The 24705-nt window shown below is 41.0% G+C and overlaps 2 protein-coding genes across 2 annotated transcripts in view; one reads left to right on the top strand and one right to left on the bottom strand.

Annotated features, from left to right (window-relative positions):
* Positions 1 to 24705, top strand: part of NUDT5 (nudix hydrolase 5) — a 254472-nt gene that overhangs the window by 14967 nt on the left and 214800 nt on the right. The gene's annotated exons all lie outside the window — the stretch shown is intronic.
* On the bottom strand, positions 207 to 19165 carry SEC61A2 (SEC61 translocon subunit alpha 2). Its single transcript, XM_065633464.1, has 12 exons — positions 19086 to 19165; positions 17632 to 17699; positions 13375 to 13440; positions 11106 to 11184; positions 5976 to 6107; positions 5722 to 5831; positions 5006 to 5159; positions 3893 to 4053; positions 2627 to 2824; positions 2211 to 2402; positions 1983 to 2059; positions 207 to 1284 (listed from the first exon to the last, which is right to left on the bottom strand). Exons 1-12 carry the CDS (start codon positions 19090 to 19092, stop codon positions 1098 to 1100), a joined length of 1431 nt encoding a protein of 476 aa, XP_065489536.1. The 5' UTR covers positions 19093 to 19165; the 3' UTR covers positions 207 to 1097.

Genomic DNA, 24705 nt, shown 5'->3' with positions numbered 1-24705 from the left:
AAGAAACTTGAAATTGTTCGTTTGTTTTGGGTTTTGTTTGTTTCTTAATTAAGGCTGCTAAAAACAGATCAAAATTTATTTCTAGAAAAAGAAAGGGTAAAGAAAAAAAAGAGCCTTACAGATCTACGTCACTAACACAGCATGTTCGAAATGATCAAAACCTGCATATGAATCACATTCTGTACAGGTAAGACACAGGAGAGAGCTTAATTAAATAAGTTTATTGTCTAACATTTACAGTTGTTACATTGCCGCTGTAAAGTGCGACAACATAAATAAATTTTCAGCAGGAACATCTCGTTCCCCCTCCCTTTCCCTTCTATGAACGCAGCTTTAGGAACCAGGCCTTGCTCTTCAGACTCACAAAAGCAAAGTGGACGCGAAGTTTCGGTGGCAGTTTTCACGAGGACACGGTTTAAACAAAACTACGGGGCTGCGTTGCTGGCGTGACAGCAGTGACCACGCGCAGGAGAAACAGAAACGCCCCCGAGCCTGCGAAGCAGCAAATCCACCACAGAACCAGTTCACGGGTGAGATGAGTATCAGTCTCGGGTGAAATGTTTTACTTGTCCACCCTTAGAGCTCATAGACAGGTGCCTGGGTGGAGACACCACAGAGGAATAAGGAGCGCTGAGTTCAATGATGGGGAAATGCACGTTAAAAAAAAGTATAAAAAATTAAATACAGGCTACAAATTTGTCAAGAATACTGGCGCACGGCAATCTGAACTCAGATTTTTTTTTTTCATATTAAGGACAGGGAAATTAATTTAACATTTTAATGCTGTGTGCAAAAATGTTGACTGATATCAAACTGATGCATTTTTACCATCTCACTGTAGTGTTTGAACAGCAAGGTAGATGAATTGGTTTCCAGCATTACAGGCAATACTAGATAATACTTAAACAAGATAATGTAAACTTTATCCTTAAGGCAGCTGGTACTAACGCTGCACACAGGCACTGCTCAATGCCCGTTACAGTAATGGGACATGTAGCACTTTAAAACAAGTAAAAAGAAAATAGCATTATTGGACTAAATGATGCATATTGTCAAAATACTTTCCCTTTCACACAAACCATGAACTGTTTGGACATCTAGAAAAATAATGCACCTACTCCTCCAACTTCAGCCTGTTCTTTTACAAATATTTCAAAATACTGATAAATAATAGTGACCGCAAGCAGAATGCCAGTGCCGGACCCAATGGCCCCTAGAAAGTCAGCCAATACTGAAAGGGCCCCAATGCACAAACCACCAAACGCAGCTGCTGTAGGGATATACCTGTACCAACAACAACAAAAAAAGAAAAGTATTCATAATCATGATTTTTCACCCAACGATTCTAACAATACATCTACTACCAAAACATCTGACTAGAATATTGAGCAACAAATTTAGCGTTGCAAATGCAACTCTGCCATTAGCTCATACTATCTTCCATATTTGCACAAAGTAGAAACTAAAATAAATGTTCACTGATAGGAAAGCTGTGTGAATAATTGAACACTGGCAAAGCTTTTCAATTCATAGTATAACAGTTTTATATCTATGAGTGCTATGTAACCTCCACAGGACTAAGAATAACTGCTTGGACTTAAATATGTAGGGATAAAGCTACCTTTCAATATAGATCTGCAGGCTTTGCATACTGCGTAAAATACCGCTTTTGTAGCGTCATCTTAGTTCAGTAATGGTAAATTAAACACCTGTAAAAATCAAGGTATCTTCCTTTTACAAACATGGAAGCGATTCAACCCGAATTCCCTCATTATGCCACTTAAAGACACTACAGGTTAAATCTCTTACCTACTGCTACAAACATCTTCTGCATTACTGGGAAAGGCAACAGTGGGATGGGAAGAATCTTGGTATTTGCAGTGGAAACAGGTTGGAAACTTTTCCAAGAACATCTGTTCTAACTGACACCTCCCCAGCTTAACCGCCCGGTACAGCAGCACCTGGAGTCAGCATCTCCTTACCTGTTGAGCTCGTGAACCATTGAGGTATCTCTGTGGCCTCTCATCACCATTTGCTGTTCTTTGAGTTGCTTGGCAACCTGCAAAAACCCCATAATTTTATGAAACTTCTGCCATGTTTCATAGTCACCTGATATTTAGTCAGAGCAATCACTGATCAGTTAGTATCTACTCAGTTCTAAATCAGAGGCCGTGTTTGAAAACATTTAAGCACGTTATCAGAACACCTACATCTTTGGCTGATGAGCCAGACACTTCAATCCAAGTCTTCGAGAAGAACGCACAGGATCCCAACATAAATATTATATAAACTATTACATGCACAGGATCGTCAAATATTGCACCCATGGATTCTGGAGGGGACAAGTAGTAGCACAGGCCACCAACTGGATACGAGCGAGCAGGGCCACCGCCGCTGACATCCTACGAGAGGGGAACAAACAGGCAATTTATTATTTCTCACAGACCTCTCAAGTTCCTGTCCTTTATTTCTAGAGGAATTAATCTTAAATGTTTAAAAAAGCTTTTATATACAAACATTAAAAAGTAAGTATTCCAGTTTTCTGTTGGTTAAATACCACAGTTTCATAATGAAGGAATACATACGAATAATTTTATGCAGTTGGAAAAAGTGGTAAAATACTTACTGCCCACTGTCCTAGTAAGTTCACCAGGAAGTTGCCACTAAAACGAACAGACAACATCTGGGAAATAACATAGAGGTTGGAAACTAAGGCCGACTGCAGGATGATGGGAATGTTGGAGGTATAAAAGAGCTTGATAGGATAACTACTGTACTGCCCCCGGTATCGGGCAGACTTGATGGGTAAATCAACGCGAAACCCCTACGGGAAAGAACACAAACGCACCAAGTTTAGTTCCAAAACAGACGGAATTCCCAGTGTGCCGAAAAACTACTCCTGACCGCAGAGTTCTTGCTGGAAAAACCAGGAGTACAAGGTCTGGGACAGTAAAACCCAAATGCTTTCTGCTACACTCTGGATTACAAATTTTAAGGGTCTGTAAGAGTTACTGTTTGGTTGTTTTGCACTCTTTTTACATAATCTCTCATCTGCTAAATGATATTCCTCTGAAATATACCTTACAGAATAGGGTTTGGTAAAAGCCCTTAATGGCTTTTAACTTAATTAGCCAGCTAACAGGAGACTTTGTGTAGTAAGACCAGCCTTCTGTTTGCTGGGGCAGGCTCCTATCTGAGAAGACCCAAGAAAAGCCACATGGATTTGAAAACCAGAGAATTCAGTTTCTTGCCAGCGCTCCGACTCAACAGCTTAAAAAAAAATCCCATTTTAGCCACACACACAAAAAATTTTTTAAAAAGTTAAAAAAAAAAAAAAAAAAAAAATCACCAAATGGATCCTCCTTTAGTATCCATTTCAGTAAATACTTAAATTTAAAAAGAAACACTAGCTAAGTATTTCAAGAAAATTATAGGGAAAAATCAAAAAGCTATGCATTAATTACATGGTTGTTTTCTAGAACAAATCTCTATCATGCACACCCCAAATAAGCAAGGTTCTCTAGCTCTGTCCAAAAGTATTATTTTAAGTCAATTATGAATATCGCATATATTATTCATATGATATAACCACTGCAATTCCAGAATCCATTTTTAGTAAAATTACTCTCATAGCATGTCTGGCATTTAATGGAACGTGAGATTCCAGCACTGAGTACAAGTACATCTGGCTATAAAATTTAACAGCCGTACTGCCGCAGAGGTATGTTACTGAAATAACAATACTGAAATAAAGAGTTTCTCACTTAAAGCTGAGATCCTTTAGTTATTCCAACTGCACTCTCACATTTTTCCCCAGTGACTGCAGTGTGTAGGGTCCATGCACTTCTACCTTTGCAATTGCAGAGCTACTACGAAGAATTTCTCATTTTACCTGAAAATATATGACTACAGCAAATACAAATACTGTAGCAATCAGATTCATGAGATTGGGCAAATTCTGTCGGTAAAAAGCTTCCCGCAAAGCCCGGACTTTGTCAGTTCGTGTAGCCAGAAGATGAAATAATGCGATCACAGCACCTTCAAACTCTGTTCCTGCACAAAGCAAAAAAGTAAAAGAAATTTTAATCTGTAAATTAAAACCTTTTTTTAAAAAAAAGTATCTTTCTTTTTGAAATTTTAAGAATGACATGTGCAAAATCAGATACAATAGGACATAAATCCTGTTACAACAAATATATCACAGTACAGGATTCTGTTTTAGCGTATTGAATGTAGAATAATCTACCAAAACATTATTCCTGGTGAAAACAAAAAAAGAAGTCACACGCATGAACACATGAAAGAATACTCTTTTTTTTTTTTTTCTTTGCTGGTGGCAGAAGAATGATTGGAAGGAAGAAATAATAAACAAAGATAAAAATAGCTTTAGAAAAGCAGTAATAAAATGCAATAGACAGAACTACTAAAAATCAGGTGAAAATGAAAGCAAACTAAAAACATGGGTCGGGATTTCAAATGTATGTACTAAAGTCATTAACTTGTCGAAGCGAACAGGCTGTATCGGAACTTGTACTTCCAGGGTCTGGGGACAACCAAATGTTGTCAAATGTTGGCTGAGGACTGAGGAGATCTGAAGAATCAAACTAACTTAAAGCAATTTGGAAGCACCAACTACAAAAGTATCCTACAGCCACCAGCAACAGTTGGATTGTAAAAAACTCCTCTGAACACAGAGAATTTCTCAGTTTCTATGGACTAAATTATGTTAAAACCAGACTATTTCAGTTTGGAAATGCAAAAATCTTCAGTCAAGGGGCTTTGAGTCACATTTTAACTACTGCAATTCAAATCAGAAAAGCAAACTTGTAAGTTATTAATCTTCACATTAGTCAGACAACATTTTCATCTTCAATGTTAGACAACTGACTTTAGAAGCTAATTATCATACATTAAACATTTTTAATAGCCATCCAATTAACATCTGATAGTTTATGTACAGTACACACCCACTGAAACACATAATTAATTGTAATCGCACAAGTACCTCTGCCAGTGTTGATGGTAGTGGGACTAAAAGCCTTCCAGACAATGGTTTCACAGATATTGGTGGCAATAAAGAGGGAAATACCAGACCCCAAACCATAACCTTTCTGTAGCAACTCATCTAACAGCAACACAATCAAACCAGCAACAAACAGCTGCGGGAAAAGAAACAAAACTGAGCAGAAACAGGAATAAATCAAGTCAGGAATTACATATTCATTCCCTGCTCCAGTATTTTCATCATGCTGGAGAGAGATCACGAAGTTTTTCATCTAAATATCATTTATGCAGCGTTTCTGCCCTCTCACGTGCAAACGCCCACGCGTCTCACCTGGCAATGATCCCTGTGACTTCTCAATACCAACGCCAGCAAACGGATTACTCAGCAAGCACTTTTTTCAAATAAGTGTTTAAGTTTGTGCATTTGCTGCTTTGTCTCAAAGCTGCATCTGTGCAACTGAATGGGAAGCTACCGCATTCAAAGTCTACCAATTCCTCTATTTCAAATCAAACAGCCACTCCTATCTGAAACATTTTTGATATTAACTATCCCAACTTTCTCCTCCTTTATGGAATATTTAGAATTTCTCATATGTAGACAGACAAATACATAGGATGCTGTTTACATAAATAAAAGGCAATCAGATATAGATTTTTCCTTCCAGCTATACTGTATCTAATCAGTCTCAGTTACACACAAAACAGCTCATTACAAACCTGAATTATAATAAGAAGACAAATTCCAGCACCCATTTCAGCAGGATCTCCATACATTCCAGTCATAACATACACAATGGCTTGCCCAATGGTAATAATCATCCCAAATACTAAAACAAGAGAGAAAGCAAATCCTTTAAAAAAAATCTGCTGAAATCGCCTACCAAAGAAATCTCACATGTAGTATCACTTAGGCAGGCTGCTTTCCCAAGAATAAAAATATGCTTATTAATTTTAATGGGAACAGCGCTTACATTTCTGAGCTCCATTGAACAAGGCTCTGTCTTTTGGGGTATCACCAACTTCAATGATCTTCGCCCCAGCCAGCAGCTGCATGATCAAACCAGATGTCACAATGGGTGAGATACCTAATTCCATCAAAGTACCTAAACAGGAAGAAAAATTAACACAATTGCCATTCAAGCATCTCTCCTAAAGAATTAGACTCTGAGGGTATCAGGTCTGGTAAAAGGTTTCTGACCTATAAGGAACATTTTTCATAAGCCCTCAAAGATGTATATTCCAGTACAGGTATGATCAAAACAAAGACTGTTATCTCCTCACAAAAGAAGGGTGTTGTGTTAAAATCTAATTTTGATGGCAACATGAGAAACCTACACAGTTTTTAATTCTAAATATTTTTGTGAAACCATGCCAACACTAAAAGTCAATGCACAATGAAGCTTACCAGGCTCTAGCTGGCTTTTTGGCATATAGCATCAAGGAACTTTTCACTGGAAAACATCTTGTCCCTGGCTGTTTACTCTGTTAGCGCTTCAGCTGTCACATTTTTCAAAAGTTTAATTTGGAAGAACACAAAAAAGATGCTGCAGATCCACAGTGGCTGATAATGCCACTCTCGGAATCACTGACTCTAGTTAAGAGCACAGAAGTTTAGGGTTAAACAAGTTCTTAACAAAACAAACAACATCATTAAGATGCTCCACTCTACCAACTCACCTATTGGCACAATGTCACTGAGGTGTCACCTTCCAACTGTTCACAACTCGAACAGGGTGATACAACTTCATAAAACACTACCTGCTGCAGCACATAGGTGGATATTCCAAAAAACCTGCCTGGTTTTCCCTCCCAATCACTTCACCTGGTATAATACAAACCAGGGCATCACTCCCTTTGCTTGTATCCTCAGACCGATGCGCCTGTAACCCCAGAACTACCACTTGATACTCTAATTTAGAAATATTCTCAGCGAGGTCTAGTTCAAGCACTGACATCTGGTTGAATTATATTATAATGCGGTGTAGGTGCAGAGCTGAATGTACACAGAGCAATTAAACTCAGGAAAATAGCCCACCTCTTGCCTGTACAATATACTCTCCTGTCTCAATACAGAAACATTCTTCCACATAATCTTTTTACAATGCTGTTGCTCCAAAAAGATTACTTTTTAAAATTTAACTTGTCCTTTGGCTAATACAAAAATTTTTCTCCTACCCAAAGATGTTGAAAGCTTAGAAAACTAAAATGTTGAAAATTTGGATGAAAATTTTTAAAATTGAACTACCAAGTGATCAAACTCTCCACATTTCCCAAGCTGGAACCTTAAAGAAAACAAGTTTGAGTAAGGACACATTTTACAAGTTTAACATTCAATTAAGCCAGTTCAAATTAGTTTTTCACCTTGTTTTACACGGTCACTCAAGGGACACAAATAATGCACATTTTTTCTGACAGTAAGTCACAATATCCACCAGGGAGATTCAAAAGAGAATCACCTTACAATTATTTTCTATTCTATACATTTAAGTGTAACTCTGCTCTCCCATGTAGTACAGTAGTGTTCCATCACAAAATTACCAAGAAAATTATTAATAAAAACCCATTGAGCCACAGCAGACTTGTAAAGTCTCAACAAGAATCACTAACAGAAGAAGCACGACGTGTAAGGTCATATGGAAGATGAAAACAAGTAGAAACTGTATAGAATCATTTAATTATTTTGGTTGGAAGAGACCTTTAAGATCAAAAAGTCCAACCATAACCTAAATCTAGCATATCTAGTAAATCCATAGCTGATTCGCCTCAAAGCTTATCCATCCTCACAACCCAGCTCTGCAGGGGCCCCTTCTTCAGTGGAGCTCTCATTCTGTATTCCCCTTTTCCCACACATTTATTCAGAAACTGCTGCTGGCGGGTTCTGCCAGTAATTTGTTCAGAAACTTCCAAGTTGCATATGCTGCTTAATAAGACTGTTAGCTGCCCCTTCCCTCTTACAGTATAAGGAAAAAGTGACTGTCCATTCCCTTCCCACTTTTTTTCCAGAGATGAAGACTTAAAAGACATCTGGAATATGCACATTTCATGGCAAAAAAACCCCTTATTTTTTTAAGATCTCTTTCTATAGATTAATTTCTACCTGGGGTTTTTCCTGGTGCCTTTTTCTGAGTGTTTTTTCAGTTCCACTATATCCTTCATGGCACGGCAGATCAGAACTGTGTGCAATATTCAATTTGTGGCACCTTAGAGATTCATACAGACATGTCTTCTGATCTTTTAAACCAGTTCTTCAGCTATGAGATCTTCCTTCTTATCCCACAATAGCTTTATTTCCTGGAGAGCCTATAAGAAGTTGTCCTAGTTTCAGCTGGGAAAGAGTCAAATTTCTTCCTAAAGGTGTAGTGCTGTGTTTTGGACTTAGGATGAGAACAATGCTGATAACACACTGATGTTTTAGTTGTCATGAAGCAGTCATGGACTTCTCAGCCTCTCATGTCACGCCAGGTGCCCAAGAAGCTGGGACAGCTGACCCAAACTGGCCAAAGGGATATTCCATACCATCTGATGGTATATATACTCAGTATATACTTTGGGGAAGGTGGCTGGAGGAAGCGATACTCAGGAACAGGGTATCAGCTAATGGGCGGTGAGCAACTGCATTGTCCATCACTTGTTTTATATATTACTATGAATAATAATATTATTATTTTCCCTTTCTGTTCTATTAAACTGCCTTTATCTTAACCATTGAGGTTTAGCTTTTTTCCCAATCCTCTCCCCCATCCCACTGGGGAGTGGTGAGTGAACGTGGTGTGTGCTCTTTAGCTGCTTGCCCGGTTACACCATAACATAAGTAATCTGAATTTAGAAATGGTTTTGGAGCACCTCGCCTATTGTCTAGAGTCTTCATTTCTGCTTAACTACCAGAGTGCTTATTTCAGTTCTAATTTTTAAAAATTTTAAGCATTATTGCACTATGATTTTTTCATATCTTTGTTAGTGCTTTCCCTGATACCAAAATGTAACATGTGAAAGCATTAAAGTCATTATTATTATGTGGTTCTTTCATACTCGCATCCTAGAGTCTACACACTGTTCCAGTTAAATATGTTAAATGTTATGTCCATGTTAAATATTATGTCCTCTCCCTTGGAAACCTCTAGTTATCCAACAGCAAGAAAATGAGGATGTCAAAAACTTTAGCTTTACCTCACATCCTCCAATGACATCTAGTCAGTTGACTTAGATGAAAATTAACTTTCCACTCCTGCTTTTTTTGACTTCACAGTCTCTCTAGTCTTTCCTCGGCTGCTGTTACCCTGCTGTCTGGGTACCACAGAATCACAGAATGTCAGAGATTGGAAGGGACCTCAAAAGATCATCCAGTCCAATCCCCCTGCCAGAGCAGGAACACCCAGATGAGGTTACACAGGAATGTGCCCAGGCGGGTTTTGAATGTCTGCAGAGAAGACGACTCCACAACCCCCCTGGGCAGCCTGTTCTAGTGTTCTGTTACCCTCACTGAGAAGAAGTTTCTTCTCATATTTAAGTGGAACCTCCTGTGTTCCAGCTTGAACCCATTACCCCTTGTCCTATTATTGTCACCAAGAAGAGCCTGGCTCCATCCTCCTGACACTCACCCTTTACATATTTATAAACATTAATGAGGTCACCCCTCAGTCGTCTCTTCTCCAAGCTCAAGAGACCCAGCTCCCTCAGCCTTTCCTCATAAGGGAGATGCTCCACTCCCTTCAGCATCTTCATTGCTCTGTGCTGGACTCTCTCCAGCAGTTCCCTGTCCTTCTGGAACTGAGGGGCCCAGAACTGGACACAATATTCCAGATGATGTCTCACCAGGGCAGAGGAGAGGGGGAGGAGAACCTCTCTCGACCTACTAACCACCCCCCTTCTAATACACCCCAGGATGCCATTGGCCTTCTTGGCCGCAAGGGCACAGTGCTGGCTCATGGTCATCCTGCTGTCCACCAGGACCCCAGGTCCCTTTCCCCTACGCTGCTCTCTAATAGGTCATTCCCCAAGTTATACTGGAACCTGGGGTTTTTCCTGCCCAGATGCAAGACTCTACACTTGCCCTTGTTATATTTCATTAAATTTTTCCCTGCTCAACTCTCCGGCCTGTCCAAGTCTCACTGGATGGCAGCACAGCCTCTGGCGTGTCAGCCACTCCTCCCAGCTTGGTGTCATCAGCAACTTGCTGACAGTGCACTCTAGTCCCTCACCAAGTCATTGATAAATATATTGAATAGTGCTGGTCCCTGTACCAACCCTTGAGGGACTCCAGTAGATACAGGCCTCCAACTGGACTCTGCTCCGTTGACCACGATAGTGGTAGTGGATAGCATCTTTGGTATCATATGCTGCTAGCGAGACACGAATTAGATATCCAACTTCTGCGGTAGAGTTTGAAACAGATAACGTATTTACCTTGATTTGTTATCTTCACTAGTGTGACAAAATTTGCCATTCCTAAATAATTTGTACCTTCACATTAGAGGGTGCCACTGATTTTCTTTCAACCAATTTTCCAAGATACAGATGAGGTCAGTGTCTTCATTTGAAGTCATGCATGCCAGGTCACTCATCTTAAATTTTAAACTTCTTGCATTACTTTAAAGTCTTCTTATACATTTGGTTGGGATCTACTTGTATATTCTCAAATAAGCTACTTTAGCTTTGCTAAACTATTAGCCTAATGATCTTTGCCCTCAGCTTTCCCACCTACAAATTATTCACCCATAATGTTGCCAAAATATTATGAGGTGTAACTCACTTGCAGATATATATTTTCTATTCAATGCTCTGATACTGCCTGTTAGTGCTGTTCAGAAGTGGCGGGGGCAAGGACTTCCTATCCCATATATTAATCAGAAAGAGACTGCTCTAAAATTCAAAACAGAATCATCCCGAAACTTGACAAACCAGATTAATCTCATCTGCATGTCAAAGGAAACCCCCTTTCTAAGATGAAGTACTCCTTAAGTATCAGTCAATTTTAATTACATCATTTTTACGAACTTCACAAAGTATTTCAATGTGACATCTGAGTTGTATGAAATTCAACAGCCAACCCTTTTTCTCCTGCTTATACCGATACAAAACAGAGACAGGAATAATCTACTGACCTCTGTTTGATGCAAGAATGACTCGCATCCAATAGAAAGGATCTGCAGAATCTGACGACATGATTCCAAACAAAGGTATCTGTCAAAGCACACAGCGGCATTAAACACAGATACAAAGCAGCCATGCATTAATCCAAAAATCTTAATGTGTAATGATTCAGCTGTTACACTGTTTAATCACATTTATTCCAACTTTTGTTTTTCATTAAACCAGAGCAACTAACACCACCTATTTTAATCCTCCAACTGGGGTATGACTCAGAGGACTAAACTAAGATCTTTCTACTGGAAAAAGAAGAAAGCCCTAGAAAGAAGAGTCAGTGCAGATAAACCAGATTACTGAAGCTGAAGATGTAAATGCCTGTCATACGCACTTAGGGAGTACTACAACCCCTCAAAAGAACAGAAAAAAAACCATTAAAAAATAAGCTAACCACCCCAAATCATTAACAGAAAAGGGAAAAACATTACATGATATTATTTATTTTGCTATTTTTTTGCAGCAATTTCTAGTTAAAAAGAGGAGCAAAGTGCAGCAAAACATCTTTGAGAACATAGAAGAAAGCAGGGGGTTATATGTTTTTTTAAACAGTCCTAAACATTGTACTGTACTTCAGTACAAATTAAAGATATAACATAAACTACAATGTAAATATTTTCCTACAGCATGTTTATATGTTCAAAATCTACAGCTGGGTTCTAAAACATTCCATATGGAACTGTTAAAGTTAGCCAAGTCCATACAAAAACTACAATATTCTATATGTCAATTCTGAGGGATTTCGAGTTCTTTGGAAATCTCAATCACAAAACTAGCAGACTAGGGATCCAGGCAATCTTCTAGCTGAATTCCTGAAAACTCTGCTCTGCACCACCTGATTTTCTACTCAATTACTATAATCTTTTGTACAGTTTCAAAATCTTAGTTATGCATCTATCCAGCAGTGAGGAAACGTGGATAAACTACACGTTCTTCTATCTCTACTGTCATTCCCACCTCCTCCTCCCAAAAGAAAAGGTAGGTTTGAGAGTTGAGTTTTAGCTTTTCAGCAGCACTTCACTGTTACAAAGAAAGATTCTTAAACTACTGCTCCCAAATCTGACTGCAATGAGTAAGTTCAAGTTGATAAATACAACCTACAAAGCCTGATTCTCAAGATGTACAGCTCATTTTAGATGTTTTAAGAGGTATAAAAGTTCTAAAAGAATATGTTTCATGTAATACATGGATTCTCATTTTCTGCAATATCTACACATTCTTTAAAAAAACAACACTATCTGTTTGCAACTCCAGTACAGGTTCTAGGAACTCCTGCAACTGTGAGTAATAAAGATCACGTAAATGTCTACAAAGACCTGTATTTTGGAGGAGTTTTAGTCAATGTCTTTGTCAGTATATTCACAAAACCAAGTTCTAAAAGTCAACTTAAACACCTCAGAAAAACATTTTCCTGCAATCTTTACAAACCCTCGGCTTGTTCAAGAGGAATCACGTAAAAACAGTTCTATTTCACTTTCAGACTTGTCACTACTAAAATTTAAATTTAGCTATCAACAGAGAGTAAAGAATGCAGAAAATTGCTCAGTTTGTTTATACTACTCAATGAAAAATTAGCTTGGCTGTTCACCCTGCAGCCAGTATCATCATTCATAGAATCATTTCAGTTGGAAGAGACCCTCAGGATCATCAAGTCCAACCATAACCTAACTCTGGCACTAAACCATGTCCCTAAGAACCTCATCTAAACGCCTTTTAAACCCCTCCAGGAATGGTGACTCCACCACTTCCCTGGGCAGCCTGTTCCAATGCCTGACAACCTTTTCAAGCAAGAATTTTTTCCTAATATCCAACCTGAACCTTCCCTGGTGCAACTTGAGGCCATTTCCTTTCGTCCTATCACTTGTTACTTGGGAGAAGAGACCAACACCCTCCATGCTACAACCTCCTTTCAGGTAGTTGTAGACAGCAAGAAGGTCTCCCCTCAGCCTCCTGTTCTCAAGGATTCAATAGGACCTTTCATATAACAAGAAAAACACATTATGTATTTTAGACTAAGTAGAAAGCATTAAGTTTCTGAACGGATATACAAACAGTAATACAGACTATTTCAGAGAATCACGTTTCTTTAACTGAACTTTACTTAACCAGAAAAATACGTAACTGAAACTGGCAGGTCAACATGAAACAAGAACGTCTCACTCTTTTAACATTCTATTTTATGTATACAGAATGCACATTTTCCAAAACAGAGAAAACATCAAGACCTACCTGGCAGCATACTAAGAAAATGAAGAGTGTGATGGCCGTCCATAGTACCTTCTCTCTGAACTGGATCTACAGAACACATTGTAGACATTAATGTGTTTCTTGTACATAGAATTTTCATTGTACTCTCACATTAGCACTAAATGCTCTAATCATTCAGAACTAAGTGCTAAGATATTGAACCAGAAAGCATTCTTTAGAATTTATATTTAATATGATTTCTGATTTTATACAGAGAGACATTCATGAGCTTCTGTGTAGTCCAAGAAAACTTATATGGGATCCGGCAGACAGGGCAGCTGACATTCAATCGGTAGAATATATTTTATACGTATTATTCTATTATAGTGGTTATTTACAGAAAAGCAACAGCACGGCTAAAAACATGGACATACCAGAACAAACACGAAAGATTAATGCAAAAAAACCTTATCTTCAGTGATCAGAGCTCTAGGCTTCAACATATTGGAGTGGAGGCACTGTTTTGTAAGGCTGGAAGTCATTAAACTAAAGCACTACAAAGTTTTTAAAGAGATTTAACTGCTGTGAAGACAAGTGATAAAAACCAGAAGAGCCATGAATGAGTTTTGGATAGCAATTCAAAATATTTAGAATTAAGTTCTTCGAAAGGTGTTAGAGGCTGTTTAAATTCACCATTATGTTCAGGGACATAGACCACAAAATAATTTTTAAAGACTTGTTTCCCCCTCTAAAATATTTTTATAGATGAAGATTATATATTACTTTTAAAAGAATGTCAGATCAATGATCATTAGTCCCTAATGCAACGAAGAGAATCTCAGGGTCACAACATTGGAGGCAACTGTAACTAGTGCCAGGTGCAAGAAGAGAAGAATCTCAAGATCTAAGTTTGAACCAGAGGATTACTCAAAGTGTGAAACAGAAATAAATTCACTTGGAGAGACCAGAGAGCCGAGGTGCAGTGTTAGGTTCAAGCCCCCACCTCTCCTCCATGGACCATAAACATTAGGATAAGTGTGGTCACTGTAGGCAAGAGTAGAGCAGCTACTAAAATGGGACATGAACTAACATGTAAGAGAGAGACGGCGAAAACACTAGTTTAGTGTCTCCAATCACTGAATCTGCCTGTAGAGGTAACAAGAAAAAGGATTAGTGCCTTGTTTTGTAGGTACTGAACACTCACAGACAAGAAACTACAATCCAATGCAGCAGCACAGCTTCTCAAGCAAAAGAAAAACCAGAACCACTCTATATCTTTGTAAGTGAAAGCATACACTTACTTAAATTAAATTACTGGGATCATTTTGCTCTATTTACTGATACTCTCTCAACTCTTTTAAAAGAGGCCAGATGCTAAAAATACTTACAGTACAAAGCTTAAAAAAGGAAAATAGTGACAGCAGCAAATCCAAACAGTGTCTTGTGTTAGACTTTATACAGTGCTGACCCACTTTACCAAGTGCTGTTTGAATTCTACAAGTCAGATTTTAAGTACAGACTTTTAAAAATAAAAACGCTTAACCAAATTCTCTCTGCAGCCCAACAGTTCATCTTGGCTTCCGAGGGATCAGTCGCACTCTACAACTGCTCTGGCTCTCTCTGTAACTGCAGTGAATGTGAGCATCAGAGAAATTCTGCACCACCCAAATCACAGTTATTCACACGGAAAATAGTCTCTGTGATTCAAAAAAAAAAAGAAAAAAAAGAAAAAGGAGGGATCCAAATCCATCAGTCAGGAACAGCAAGATACAGACTGGTACCAAAATATTCCAGCCACAAATGATAACAAGCACAGGGACAGCACATTTCATCATCCGATCAGATTCAATCAGACATTTTATTCCTCTGATATTTTTCTTAAAACTTGTGAAAATGAGAGACTTCAGCATCACCTTCTTGGTGTTCTGAACAGTGCTCTAGTCAGAAAAATCTGAATAGGAACTGATACTACCAACTACAAGAAGTAGCTTCTGTTAATCAAGTTGGCCAAAACACAAAAGCAACACTCCCTAGTGCCAGAAGCAGCCCACTTCCCTTATCAATAACAGCAAAATGATTCAATGAGAGCCCAACTAAATCCAACTTCGTCTTCACTTAACAATCAATACAATTTTAGAAAAAATAGATTTCTATTTTGTTATCCTCATTTCTTGTCCCGGCCTTAACCAACACACTACAACCATTACTAATGATGTCTACCAGTGACAGATTGCAAGGAAACAATAAATAACCAAAACTACAGTTCTATAGAATGACCAGGGTCACTTGATTGACTACACAAAAGTAAGGAACATAACTTAAAATGGTAAAAGGGCTCTTCGGTCTAAGAAAAATGTTCCCAATTATATTTTCACTTCAAATTTGTACAAATCTGGCAAGTGGCAGTCATTGCCTAGGCAGTGACCTAGTTAGAAATAAAGACAAAGTGACCCAAATAGCAAGGACAGGAATCTCAGCACCCCTCTGGGCATCCTTCATCTGCTGATAGAGGACATGGGCAGATCAAGCCCCTCTTCCTCTCTGGCAAATAGAAAGGGATGAGGAAAAATAAAATGGGGAGAAAAGAAGAAGGGGAGAAAAGAAGAAGGGGAGAAAAGAAGAAGGGGAGAAAAGAAGAAGGGGAGAAAAGAAGAAGGGGAGAAAAGAAGAAGGGGAGAAAAGAAGAAGGGGAGAAAAGAAGAAGGGGAGAAAAGAAGAAGGGGAGAAAAGAAGAAGGGGAGAAAAGAAGAAGGGGAGAAAAGAAGAAGGGGAGAAAAGAAGAAGGGGAGAAAAGAAGAAGGGGAGAAAAGAAGAAGGGGAGAAAAGAAGAAGGGGAGAAAAGAAGAAGGGGAGAAAAGGGAGACAAATCACAACTGCCAAAGAGCTTTACAGAAACATCAATATCTGTAGATTTGTCCTTGCTTCCCATCCACTTTGCTTCCCATCCACTTCACTAGATAAAAATCTGATGGATGATGGGATGTAAACAGCTAATCACTGATATGCCATAAATCAGCACCAGAAGATCATGCCCAGTTTCACAGCTGCAGAAACAGAGATGGGTACGTTCCGCCTACATCTCATGCATCCAAATCTCAGCATGTGCCTCTGGAGATTCCTGCTCCGAAGATGCCTTTATCTGACCTAAATAACTTGTTTGGAAACCTGTTCCAAGAGGGAAGGGTGCTGGAAAGCAACATGGAAAGACAGATGGAGCAAAGAGCCAGGAGATGAATCCCAATCTTTTTAAAAATCAATCCCAGAGGGGAATAATCAGCAGTTTTTAGTGTATCTTCTCCACGCAATCCAGCAGGCTCAGCTATGGTTACTGGCACAAACATCTCTGCATCCAGTCCTAACATTTGGGAGCCTCTCATCAACAAAAGAGGATTCTCTCAGATGGTGTCATGTTCCCGGCTATGTGTTACCTTTTAAGAATATAAAAATCAACCTTTAGCCTGGAAGGAATTTTCATATCAGTCATGACAATGAATATTAGCTAAATTTGTTACTCTGATTAGAACCTTTGTCACCTAAGTGATATGTGCTTGAATTTTGGAAGTAAAAAACGGTGGTTTGTTGTGTTTTGGTGTGTTTTTGTTTTTCAACAGGGCACACCTCTTTTTGATCTGCAGAAATTAATGAATTTTCATCTAGAAAGTGTGCCAAGAAATGGGGAGGAGCTTCCAGGGCTCGAGGAATGGAAAGATCAGCTGCAAATGAACTCAGTTCACTGATTTCAGAACGAAGAAAAGTGTCAAATCCAGCAGGTGAACAGGAAGCAATTACCTGAACTATATCACAGATCACTTTCCCACTTTGTCAAGGTGAATCACAGCTACGGGAGTAGAAAATATTTTATGGGAAAGAAAGAAGTGAATTTGTGGTTCCCGAGTTACAGCACAAGCCTTTACTAAGTAATATATAAGCCAGCACAAAGCCCAGAGTTGTGACCAGTACGCAAAGCCAACACTGGTATCCACAAAGACAAGCTTGAAAACTCTGTTCTAGTATATTAAGCCAGATCCAATCATATGGAGTTGAAACTAAATAAACTTAGTGTAGAGATGAGACTTAAAAAACAGTGAGTATAATTACCAAGTGGAACAACTTCTCAGAAGGATGTTAAGAACTGATCATCATCATAATTTTTCACCTTAACATGGATTCCCCCTCCTCTAAAGAATACACTGTACTTGAAGGCCCACTCTCTGTATTTATATCAGAGTGTGGACTTGAATATCAGAATGTTTCCCTGTCTGTGAACCAATAAAAGTACGAACATAACGTGGCACTCACTTTTCTTTCCGGTTTCTGGATTTCGGGTAACACTGCACAGAATGGCTTAATAACTTCTAAAAATTTTACTGTTCCAGAAAAACAAACACACAAAAAGAGATAAAAATATGTTAACAAACCTTTATGAACTTATAAAACTTCATACAACTTTATATTTAACTTCTATGGGGGAAAATGAAGTGTAACACTTCACAAGTTAATTATTTCACCAACACACACTTTAACTCAATGTCTGAAAACTGATGCTCTCTTCTTAAAACAGCTGAAAAAAGGGCAAAAGATGTAAAAGAGAATTCTTCTTCTAATCAGATCTGGCCCATCCTTTTTTCCACAGCTGGAATCATTTTAGGTGAGAAGCAGCACTGTATATATCACCAGGAGTGAACTAAATTGTATTCCATCTAAAAATAAACGACCTAGTATCAGTTTGTGCTAGTTGAACACAGAAGAAAAGGACAATGACATAAAAAAGTATCCATATGGAGATTAATATCTTATGTTTTACAGAAATATTTACCTAACAAAATAATTCAAGTGCTAAAATATGTTTAGAAATCGTAATTTAAATCACTGCAACACATATTCTGCTAAGAACTTCGGGGGATTTTATTTTAACTTTCAATACATCTCTCTTCACAGTTTCTCCTTCAAAAATGCAGAAAAGCTCAACAGTTTGAGCTCTTTTTTTCTGGGGAAAAAAAAAAAAAAAGCACATATACTTGGTGGGGAGTTTTTCCTCCAAATCTCATACATTATTCCCAGCCCTGACGTATTTGGAAAACCATAGGAAACAACCACCAGTACCTCTCCAAAGAAAATGCATTTATTACACTGCAAGCCAGTTTAAGCAATATTTTGGTCAAAATGCCATGTTTATACTTTGCTGTAAGGCATTTCTCCTTTATTCCAAGCCCTCAGCTCATCAGAAGATGCACAGAATCATAGAATTTCCTGAGTTGGAAGGGACACACAAGGATCATCGAGTCCAACTCCTGTCCCTGCACAGGACAACCCCACAGTTCACACCGTGTGTCTGAGGGTGTTGTCCAGTCTCTTCTTGAACACTGTCAGGTTGGGGCCGTGACACCTCCCTGGGGAGCCTGTTCCAGTGTCCAGCACCCTCTGGGGGAAGAACCTTTTCCTCATGTCCAACCTGAACCTCCCCTGGCACATCTTACTCCACAGAAAGCGGTGCGGCTTCCATGTTTAAATATTAAGCCCAGAGGAGGGAAAAAAAGATAAAAATAAACCCAAACCACCACACAGCGGTGCCGAGCGGTGGCTGGTCTCACCCCCCCGGGGCGGCCCCTCAGCCACGCGGCCGCCTCAGCCCGCCGGGCCGGCGACCAGTCTCCTCCTGCCCTCACACCGGCAGCGACCCCCTCGCCCCAGGCCGCTGCCTCTGGGCCAGAGCCGGCTCCCCGGGCCGCCCCCTCGCCCCTGTCCGTACTCACTGCCCATGGCGGCGCGACCGGCGCCTCAGCCGCTGTCACCGCCGCTCCCTCCGCCGCCGGCCGGCGCCGTCACGTGACGCCGGCCGCAGGGCCCCACCGCCTTGCGCTCAGGCATCGCTCCGGACGACTATCCCTACCCGGAGGGGACGGCGTTACCAACGCGGCGGGGATAAAGCGATATCGTTCCCCGCTAAAGGCTGAGTGAGCGCCGCCCCGCTCTCCTTCCCTCGAGGCGAGGGGAACGGGATCCGCGGCGAGGGTGAATAATCGCCGGCACGGGCCGGATCAGGCTGTCAGCGGGCAGCCACAGTGGCGGAGGACCCGTGGGCCGCCGCGTTCCCAGAATGCTCTGCGCGCCGTGAGGGGCTCTTCACGCCGGGGGTTCTCTACGCCGGGCTCCCTTCGCGCCGCCGAAACTCGTTATTTTATTTCGTTTTGCGCGTAAGGAGGAAAATATCTCCTCCTCCTCTCACTCTGAATCGCAGCCGTGTACTTGAGATGCGGTTTTGTCAGTCCAACCTCCTCAATTCTTCCAGGGAAGAACTGCCTAGGGAGATACAGCGTACACCATGAAGAGTTCCTTTTCTTTTATAGCCTAAATTCAGCCTCCCACTGCTGTACTGGTAGAAAACTTTTTTTTTTCCCCCCAGTTTAGTTATGCTGTGAAGAGCAGTGATTCCCCACCCTTCTTTTCGCATAATCCCTGCTTGATAAAGGTATGCCTGCAAAACTTGGAAGTATATGTACTTTTCACAAGAAAAGTAAATCTATGTACTTCCAAATATACATAATAATCTTATTAATTACTGTATCAGTTGAATTGGTCAGTAAGAAGATAGTCAGATTTGACATTAAAATCTAAAGTTATCATTAAAGTGAATGCGAGAAGTTTGTACTTTTACTCTATTTCAATAGTTTCTATGAAAAGTTGATTTTTAAATGCTTTGAAAAAAACACGAACAAACGTAGGTTATAAAATCAGTCTACTGAGTCTATGTAAACCATGTGAATTACTAATTTACTCCAATATTGAGCATGTTAGAGTTAGGTTGGACTCCATGATCCTGAGCGTCTTTTCCAACTGAAATGATTCTATATTGCCTTTTAGTGTTGTTTTAGTCTGTTTGGGGATTTTTTTTTTGTATATCAGTTCTCTTCTATAAGGGAAAAATGGCGTGGGACAAATGTATATTCATGTGTTGTATGGGACTAACACACTTTTTACCAGTGTGTAACCAGAATGTATCGAATTTAGCCTGGGAATTCATACAAGGGTTTGCGCATCTTTGGAACCAGACGGACCAGGGGACGGTTCGTCGGCAGAAGGACTTAAATTTACAATGATTGGTTTGAGTCTTACAAAAATATTGGAAAATGAGTTGAAAAACCTTAATCACATGGGGAATAATTGAGTCCCGTTTTCGTGAACAGAAAGAGGGACAGCCGTGGTAAAGTAACAGGCAGTGGATTGAACACTCAAAAGCTCTGTATCAACTCCCAAGCAATGCTGCTTGGGGAGAGTAGGGGAACCAAACTTGTTATCCATCCTATAATGTTACCTCAGTTCCCATTCCTTGTACCATAGTGCCATGGTGGGATTCCCCCTCTGAAGGTGGTTATTTCGAACATGAATACAACATACGTTGGAATGCAGATTGGTGTATACATACCCCTGACAAACCAGGGGAAATTCACCTTATTAACCAAGCGAGATATGAGTGGGCCTGGTCTTTTAAACAACTGTTTAACCCTGACTGCCCTTTCTCCTCCACTTCTGACCTCCCCAATGGGACAGCAGTTCAGTGGGCAGTGAGCACTCCAAATTGTATGAATTATCAATCTAAACTTCCGACTGGGGAAATCCTATGTTGGTCCAGTCAAAAGCATAAGAACATCACCCCGAATCATGATATGATGAGAGAGCTCCTGTTGAATTGTTCCCAAATAATCAATTGTTCCACTGGGGCAGGTGACCCATTAGAAACTTGGTATATCCTAAAGACCATCGGAGAATCCTGGATGGGTGATCTCTTTCTCTCTCATAACGCAGGGCAGAAGCCCCGCACCTGGTGAGCGTTTTTGCACATCTTGGCTTTAATAAATATTGTGTATTTGCAGACCTCGAGTGCTGACTCACCTTAATTCCACCCAAGGGAATCAGCAAATCTGAGTCACTTCTTCCCTGCTATGCTGGCGGGACGTGACACTGCTGTTTTTAATGAAATGCTCAACATATCATTCCTTCAATGTCTCTACTTTTTTTCTTCTGGTCTTGCACTTCTCTCTGAAAATCCCGTACACACAACTCACAAGTGCTGTAACACTTCCTCTCTTTCAAGGTAGCTTTTTGCTGTCTAACAGCACAGAAAGCTTCACTTCTGCTTGCATTCTTTCCTTGGTTAGATAACCAAATCCACACAGGCTGTGTGGGAGTGGTGTGCAGCAAGGTCAGGTTCAGGCCACGGGAAACTCAACATACTGAGTCTGTTCTTCCCTTGTTTGTATTGTCATAGTGAAAAAAATGTGGGTTTATGTAATCAGCTTGGAGTCAAGGCTGATGATTGTGCTCCATGACCTTTTTCACCACAGCTGCAGCCAAAGCCACGTTACTCTGCGGCCTCCTTTTTTTCCTTCTTGATGTAGAAGGTCTTTCGGAGCAGAGCATTGGGAAAGAAATTGTACAAAAAGTCCCACGCATGACACAAGTGCCTGTTTGGACAAAATATCTAACAAACTAAACACCCCAAGTATTATATCCAAACAAAATATAACCGTATCCCTGTGAAAGAGCAGCTGCTGTTACTTGATAATATTCACGGTTAAAACCACCAAGAAGGACAAGCAGAGCCCCAGCTGTTCTCAGGAAAGGCAATTTCAACCTGGAAGAGTCTAGTGCCCAGGGACCCATGGCAAGAAATTCTTAGAAATCTCAGAGCAGAAATTTAAACCAGAATATGTCTTGATAAGACAAAACTGTTCAGAATGCATAAGAAGCAAGGAAGTTTGTTAGAGCAAACATGATTTCATCTCGCTGTGATGGAAGTCATGTGAAACAGAACAAAGATTACAGAGGTTACTTCTGGGTCAATTCATTAAGGTAAAATACTAGAGTATGCTTCAGAGCCGCTTTTTGGAGCCATTTCCCTGGGTGAATGTGCACCCTGCCTGTGATCTGCCCTTCCTCACCTAAGGGGACTTTGAGTCTGGAAATGCTGAATTTGGTTAAACTCCACTTGTTTCTTTTCAAAAAGGTGGTAGGTTTGGTTTATTCAAGCATGCTCCCCCGATGACTTTGAGAGGAGAAGGGAGGCGCCAAATCCACACTAACTAGACCAGAAAACAAAAAACACTGGGAAAAATGCTGTGGTGACGGGAGAGCTGCCGTGGGGTAGCAGGAGGGCAGTCAACACCAGAGTCAGCCTGGGCAGCTTCATTATTCTGCTTAACCTCAATATTTTTGTCATTTCTCCTTTGCTTCCCAATACAGACTCTCCTCAGGTAACTATAGACCAGTCAGCCTCACCTCCAGCCCTGGAAAGGTGATGGAACAAATTATCCTTGCTGCCATCTCAAGGCATATCAAGAGTAAGATGGTCATTAGGGGCAGTCAACATGGCTTCACCAAAGGGAAGTCGTGCTTGACCAGCCTCATAGACTTTTAGGAGGACATAACGAGGGGGATAGATGATGGCAGAGCAGTGGATGTGGTCTATCTTGGTTTCAGTAAAGCATTTCACACCGTCTCCCACAGCATTCTTGCTGCTAAACTGAGGAAATGTGGTCTGGACGATCAGGTAGTGAGGTGGACTGGGAACTGGCTGAAGGAAAGAAGCCAGAGAGTCATGGTCAATGGGCCAGAGTCCAGTTGGAGGCCTGTATCTAGTGGAGTCCCTCAAGGGTTGGTACTGGGGCCAGCACTATTCAATATATTCATCAATGCCTTGGATGAGGGAATTGAGTGCACTGTCACAAAGTTGCTGATGACACCAAGCTGGGAGGAGTGGCTGACACGCCAGAAGGCTGTGCTGCCATCCAGTGAGACCTGGACAGGCTGGAGAGTTGTGCGGGGAAAAATTTAATGAAATATAACAAGGGCAAGTGTAGAGTCTTACATCTGGGCAGGAACAACCCCAGGTTCCAGTATAAGTTGGGGAATGACCTATTAGAGAGCAGTGTAGGGGAAAGGGACCTGGAGGTCCTGGTGGACAGCAGGATGACCATGAGCCAGCACTGTGCCCTTGCGGCCAAGAAGGCCAATGGCATCCTGGGGTGTATTAGAAAGGGGGTGGTTAGTAGGTCAAGAGAGGTTCTCCTTCCCCTCTCCTCTGCCCTGGTGAGACCTCATCTGGAATATTGTGTCCAGTTCTGGACCCCTCAGTTCCAGAAGGACAGGGAACTGCTGGAGAGAGTCCAGCGCAGGGCCACAAAGATGCTGAAGGGAGTGGAGCATCTCCCATGTGAGGAAAGGCTGAGGGAGCTGGGTCTCTTGAGCTTGGAGAAGAGGAGACTGAGGGGTGACCTCATTAATGTTTATAAATATGTAAAGGGTGAGTGTCAGGAGGATGGAACCAGGCTCTTCTTGGTGACAACCAATGATAAGACAAGGGGCAATAGGTGCAAACTGGAACACAGGAGGTTCCACTTAAATATGAGAAGAAACTTCTTCACGGTGAGGGTGATGGAGCACTGGAACAGGCTGCCCAGGGAGGTTGTGGAGTCTTCCTCTCTGGAGACATTCAAAACCCACCTGGACACATTCCTGCGTAATCTCATTTGGGTGTTCCTGCTCTGGCAGGGGGATTGAACTGGATGATCTTTTGAGGTCCCTTCCAATCCCTGACATTCTGTGATTCTGTGTGATTCTGTGACAGTGGTGCTGAAACCTCCCCTCAGGGAGCTGCGGTGCCAGGAGGTGGATGTGGACTGCTGGGGTGTAGAGCGTTTGGCTACAGAAATGTCTCTGCAGGCGGGAGCAAGGGGCAGTTTGGGAACAAGCCGCCAAAGGATGTTTTGTCATTTCTTCCAAACACATTGAGATGAAATAGTCACACAAACAGAAGGGAAAGAACAGTAATGTCACAAAGCCTTTAGGTAGCCCTAACAGATCTCTTGTGGAACTCTGGTTGAGACTCACATTAGTCCTCTAAATGGGCACAGAGCTCTCACATGCTGCAGAGGGAAGAAGAAATCACTCTTGGTGGAAGAAGATGGGATACAGAAACCCTCTCAGGACCCTCAGGAAAATCTGCAAGAATGGGAAGACCCATGGTCACTCCTTGCTTGTGAGGGCCAAAGCTGAACTCCTTTTAGTCACTGCCCTCTCCTGCTCACCTTGTCCTGTTTCTGGAGCAAAGGTGCATTTTGGGAACTTCTTCAAATCGCTTGGATAACTATATCTGTTTGAGCTCCTTCAGAAAACCTGGCTGATCACCCTCCTGTTTTGTCATTTGCTGCTGTTCCTTTAATGGAATCATGGACTAGTTTGGGTTGGAAAGGACCTTCAAAGCTCATCTAGTCCAACCCCCCTGCCATGAGCAGGGACATCTTCAGCCAGATCAGGTTGCTTAGAGCCTCGTCCAGCCTGGCCTGGGATGTCTCCAGGGATGGGGCATCTACCACC

This window comes from Caloenas nicobarica, chromosome 1 (assembly GCF_036013445.1).
Source record: "Caloenas nicobarica isolate bCalNic1 chromosome 1, bCalNic1.hap1, whole genome shotgun sequence".
Classification (NCBI taxonomy): Eukaryota; Metazoa; Chordata; class Aves; order Columbiformes; family Columbidae; genus Caloenas; species Caloenas nicobarica.
Note: the sequence above shows the minus strand (reverse complement) of the source record. Positions and strands in the feature narration are given on the sequence as shown.

Coding starts and splice junctions, on each gene's coding strand:
- SEC61A2 (XM_065633464.1), bottom strand. Junction 5,832..5,975: donor GTTCAATGGAGCTCAGAAAT/GTAAGCGCTGTT, acceptor CTCTTGTTTTAG/TATTTGGGATGATTATTACC. Junction 2,825..3,892: donor CTGTAGTCATATATTTTCAG/GTAAAATGAGAA, acceptor TCTTTCCCGTAG/GGGTTTCGCGTTGATTTACC.